Here is a 5,210-nt window from a genome sequence, read left to right on the forward strand (position 1 = left end):
CTCAACTCACTCCTCACTGATCCTTTGTGGTATTCCCACACTTGATCCCTTCTTTATCACTTATCCTTTTTACCACTTGTGGTATCCCCACACTTGGTCTCCTCTACACCCTTATCTCCAACAAGCCTGAACCATCCTTCCACCAATCCTTCCATCTCAGAGAGCAGTTGGTATCCCCACCTGGCCCCCTCTCACAGCAACCCCTGAGGACTCAAAATCAGTCTCCTCTGGTTCTGCAGCTTATTCTGCAGAGGATTGGCTTAGGGCTTGCACTACCCTGCATGCAGAGGTAAAGAATCCGCGCAGTGTAGGTGCACGGAAGCTGGGTCAAACTATCCACCACCTCTCAACTCAACTTGAGATCGCCAACGCCGAGCTGGAAGGTTTGCGCAAGAAGCTATACCAGAAGAAGAAGCGTCAGAAGCAACCTACTAGGCAATTGGACTTGCAACAGCATCAGGAGTATCACGGTGGAGCGATGACGTGGTCTCCTCAAGCCTTCCGTGAGGCACCCGCCCACATGGCTGTTGCAGAATAAGAGAAGCAAGCTGATGAGCTACAAAAGGCTGAGATGAAGGAGTTAGCAGCAGCTACTAAGCTCTACAAGGCCGAAGTAGCAGAAGAAAAGCGTGTGGCCCAAGCAAGGGAGAAGGAAGAGCAAGACTGGGTCAAGGCCAAGAAGGCAGAAGAAGCAACAGAACTGTAAGGAGTTGCCTTGTGCTATGCCTATATATTAGATTCAGAGCCCAATATCAGCAGTTCTGCTGATATTGATGTACTTTTGGCCATTTGGCGCAATGGGGCTCTGCATTGTTACAAGAACGCAAGGTGGAAAGAGAGCGTCAAAAGCAGGCTCACAACACTGAAAAAGCTATACAACTGTCCCAAAGAGGCAACCGCATAATCTCTAAAGCTTCTGCAGTCAAAAAGAAGCCTGCGTATTGTGGTGTTGGTGCTCGTAGTCATCCAAAGCCTGCAACACCTCCTCTGCCAGCTTGCACTCACACTACCTGCAGCAGCCGCATTGCCACTCTATATAATTAATTTGTATGGGGAAACTTCGTTCTATAGGTCTATAGTCTATTACTACAAAATATCTCACGATAATAACTATTGTATGTGGCTCTATAGCCTCATATTTGTGGTGGGCGTTCAGGCCCTGAGCGGGCGTTCGGTGTCTCCGGGCGTTCGGTGTCTGTGCACGGTACTTGCGCGTCAATGTAGAACGCACAACACCATGCTTTATGGATAATTGTATCCAAGGGATATTTTCGTATGGCATCATAGCTTCTATCTCTTTGATTGCTTCCTCTAGCGTCATCGTGGCATTGAGTTGTGGTGTTGTGAAGTATAGTTGCATATTATTATTTGCAAAACGCTGGGTACACCCCGTGACTTGCGGGGTGTTCCCGCGCACGGACAGTTTTATATAGCAAACGTCAATAATTAAGAATTAAGAACAACTGCGCAGTACATCGTTTCTTGAAGCTGTTGATTTACTCGTAATTGGGCTATTGCAATTATCTTGTGTTGTAGTTGTTACAATGACAACCCGCCACCCCGGTCGCTCGCACTTGGAGCCCTCTGTTTTACAAGCCGTACTTGATCGAATCGCTGCTGGAGTCAGCAACGCCCAAATATATACACATACTGGAGTAACGCGTCGTTGTACAGCATCGAAGCGACTAAATCTAGCATACTGGGGTCAGCCATACGCACCAGCTCTTGTAAAGACTGGGCGGCCAAGGACGCTGCAAGAACAACACAGGACTCGACTCCGCAAGTACTTGGCTGGCCGTCCGCACGCGTACTTGGAGGAGATAAAAGACTGGTTGCTAGAGGAGTTTGGTGTTGAAGCGAGCCTTACTTTGGTGTTGCGGGAGCTGAAGCGGATGAAATGGAGTCGCAAGATTGCATCAAAGAAGGCATTTGAGCAGTCTGACGCTTTGCGGAGAGTCTTCCAAGCACGCTGCCAGCAGAACTACACAGCAGAGCAGATTGTTGCAGTAGATGAGAGTGCTTGCAACGAGCGTACTGGCGATCGCAAGTATGGCTGGGGTCCAGTTGGTCAATCAGTGTCGCTGAGTTACTCTATAAAACGGTCAGAGCGATGGAGTTTGCTGCCAGCGATGACAGTGGATGGTTACCTTACGCACCGCATCTTTCAAGGCGCAATTACTGCTGAGTTAATGGAGGAGTTCTTGCGAGAAGATGTGCTGCCGCACCTCACAGCTGGGTACCATGTACTGCTCATGGATAATGCGTCTATCCATCGATCGCCGGCAATTGTACAGCTTTGCAGAGACTTCAGCATACAACTAGAGTACCTCCCGCCATACTCACCTGACTACAATCCCATCGAGAAGACCTTTAAGGTGCTGAAAAGTTGGATGAAGCGGCACTATCAACAGCAGGACAAGTGGCTTGACTTTCGCTTCTTTATGGAGCTCGCTGTACTTAATAGTTGCTACAGAGTTGACTGCAGAAGCTGGTACAGGAAGTGTGGGTATGTAGGTGTTAATGATGCGTAGTTTCTCTCACCCGTGGACAGTTGAGATGATATTACGTGTTATGAGCACGTACTGCAAAGAAGGGAATCGTCAGGTTTTGCCTGTATATTATCATATACGATGGAACCATACAGACCTGCAGTGTCTCACGATATGGATCCGCAGTGTCTCAGGAGATCCACAATACGGACCCGCAGTGTCTACAATATAGACTCGCAGTGTCTCAGGAGATCCACAATACGGACCCGCAGTGTCTCATGGAAACTACAATACAGACCTGCAGTGTCCCATGAGACTGTGAAGCACTGTGGACTACGAATGACTGTCCAAGTATATAGCACGTAGACACGCTGCCCTTATGGCATCGTGTTCAACCTTGTCAATTAACTTTGTTATTGGAATCTCACCTGCTCTCAAGCCAGACAGTATACTCTGTACTACTCATTGCAACCAGTCGTCACGGTCTTTGACTAGACGACTACCCCCTGATTATCACAGTGGTTTATCACGGTCAAACCTCTGTCGCTCCGAGCTTCGCTCAGTGATAATCAACCCCTGACGGCTTTCTGTACCTCTGCTCATCCCCGAGAACCAATCGAATAGTGCCTACGAGCTTTGCTTAAGACACGACTTCAACAGATGACAAGACATTCAATTTCTGCTAATTTCTCCCAACAGCATCTGCTCCTCCACTACAGGACTGCTTTCTTGCTCACGCTGTTTATTCAACAGCCACTAACTATGCTGTACGTCTTTTTCTGACAGGCCAGTGTAATCCTTCATCCAATCGTGAGCCTTGCGTTGGAGATGCGAGAGCATACTTGGAGGCATCTCATAGAAGGTCCACATCTCAAATGTCATACCATCCACTGGGTCCATAAGCATGTTGATATCGTACTGCTCCTCTTTACACATTGTGTAGATGGTTCTGATCTTCTCGCCAACGTGAGGCATACTAAGCTTCCAGTAATTGAAAAAGTTGCGAGTATGTTGAACCATCTCCACCCTTGATGCCTTGATGTCAACCCATCTCTGCCGCTGTGATGGCTCTGATTGATGTTGACACTGTTGCTGCGGCTGTTTCAACTGAGCGAGATGGCCAACAAGTATTGCTTTTGTGAGGTTCTCAAGACTAGAGCTTGACGACGCTGGGGAAGACTTCCTCCGCCGCTTGTTCTCTCGTGCGCTGCGGTCTTTTGACATAATGAACTGCAGCTGGAGGTCCTGCGATGGCTCTTCAACAGTACACTCCTGTCGTGTAATAGCGCTTGCCCAGTTTGCAATCATGTTGCTGTTGAGAGGATAATGATCACTAGCTCGCTCAACTTGACGACCTGGCAGCAAGCGCACCCAGCACACGCCGGGGTTGTTCGAACAGCGCTCACTCTGACACCTCCAATGGTCTCTTATACCAATAGCATGACCAGACGCAAAGCGCTCGTTAGTAACAACACTAGCGAGACCCTCCTCCATGATTGCAGTAACGATGCCTGGCCGCGAACGAGCAGTACTTTGAGCTGGTTGAGATGCTGGCTGAGTTGCTGGCTGAGGCGCCTGTTGCTCTCTCAACACCAAGTCAAAGTCACAGGTCATTATTTGGCCGCTCTCTTTATCCATTTCAGCCAGCTCTTCTTCAAATTCGAACCAGTTTCCTGCAACAACAGTCCATCCAGCTGCACTTTGCCGCCGCTGTAGTGCTATAGTACACCTATCAGATTTAGCTTGGCGGCCACTAGTATAGTAGAGCGTTGCTGTCAAGCTGTCAATAATAGCTACCCGTGGCAGCTGCTTCTCTACAACACCATCCGCCCATTGCCACACCCTGTCCTCATCCACAGTGTATAACGGCTTATTACGCCTCGCAACAGCTGCCTGAGGAATTGAATTCTTCCCTAGCGTCCACCAAGCGCAATAGTTCCAGTGCAGGTGCGGCTCCTCGTCAATTTGTTCTGACTCTGGACGCTGTGGCTGGCTTGATTGAGCGAGCGACGCTGCAGTAGCTGACCCAGGTGAGCCTGCAGTAACCTCCCCTACAGCCGTGGCAGCAGCTAACGCGTTCTCCACCTGCTCATCTACCTCGTTGTCATCATCCAACCCAGCGTCAGCTGCTGACTCCTCCACCACATCCTCATCCTCTGCCACAAACAGCGCCTCTGGCGGGCTTGGCGTACCTTGATTATGCGGCAGAGTTGGTTCTGGCAAGCGTACGGGACGCCATACTGTCGACGGCAGAGTAGGAGGAGCAGGATTGACACCTTGGTCAAATGGCTGAGTAGGTTTCCGCTGACATTTTGCAGGTCTGCTGGGCTTGCTGCTCGTTGGCTGAACGTTGTTCCGGCTCGATTTACGCTTCATAGCAACTACAACACCAGAAAAGTATTGCAATAATTCAAAATCAACTATCTAAGCTTCTTCAGAGCATTCTAATAATGCAAAATGTGGTGGGATACTGTTTGTACTACATTTTGCTAACAAACTAGATCTAGCGTCACTTTATTGCACTACCGTGTCCGTGCGAGTAATGCGCCAAACCACCAAAATAGGTCCACCAAAAATGAGGCTGTAGAGCCACACACAATGGTTATTATCATGAGATTTTCTGGTGGAGTAGTCTATAGACCTATATGAACAAGTTCCTCACTCAAACTTTTGTGGCACTCTGATTGGGCGGCCGCGGCTGTTGTATTTTGCCGGAGGGGA

At 49.0% G+C, this 5,210-nt stretch overlaps 1 protein-coding gene across 1 annotated transcript; it reads right to left on the reverse strand.

Annotated features, from left to right (window-relative positions):
- Positions 1-3,245: 3,245 nt before the first annotated feature.
- BU25DRAFT_329187 (uncharacterized protein) lies at positions 3,246-4,865 on the reverse strand (the record flags this gene model as incomplete). Its single annotated transcript, XM_033699564.1, has 1 exon — positions 3,246-4,865. One exon carries the CDS (start codon positions 4,863-4,865, stop codon positions 3,246-3,248), a length of 1,620 nt encoding a protein of 539 aa, XP_033567673.1.
- Positions 4,866-5,210: the final 345 nt, after the last annotated feature.

Source organism: Macroventuria anomochaeta (genome assembly GCF_010093625.1).
Source record: "Macroventuria anomochaeta strain CBS 525.71 unplaced genomic scaffold BU25scaffold_1, whole genome shotgun sequence".
NCBI classification, from domain to species: domain Eukaryota; kingdom Fungi; phylum Ascomycota; class Dothideomycetes; order Pleosporales; family Didymellaceae; genus Macroventuria; species Macroventuria anomochaeta.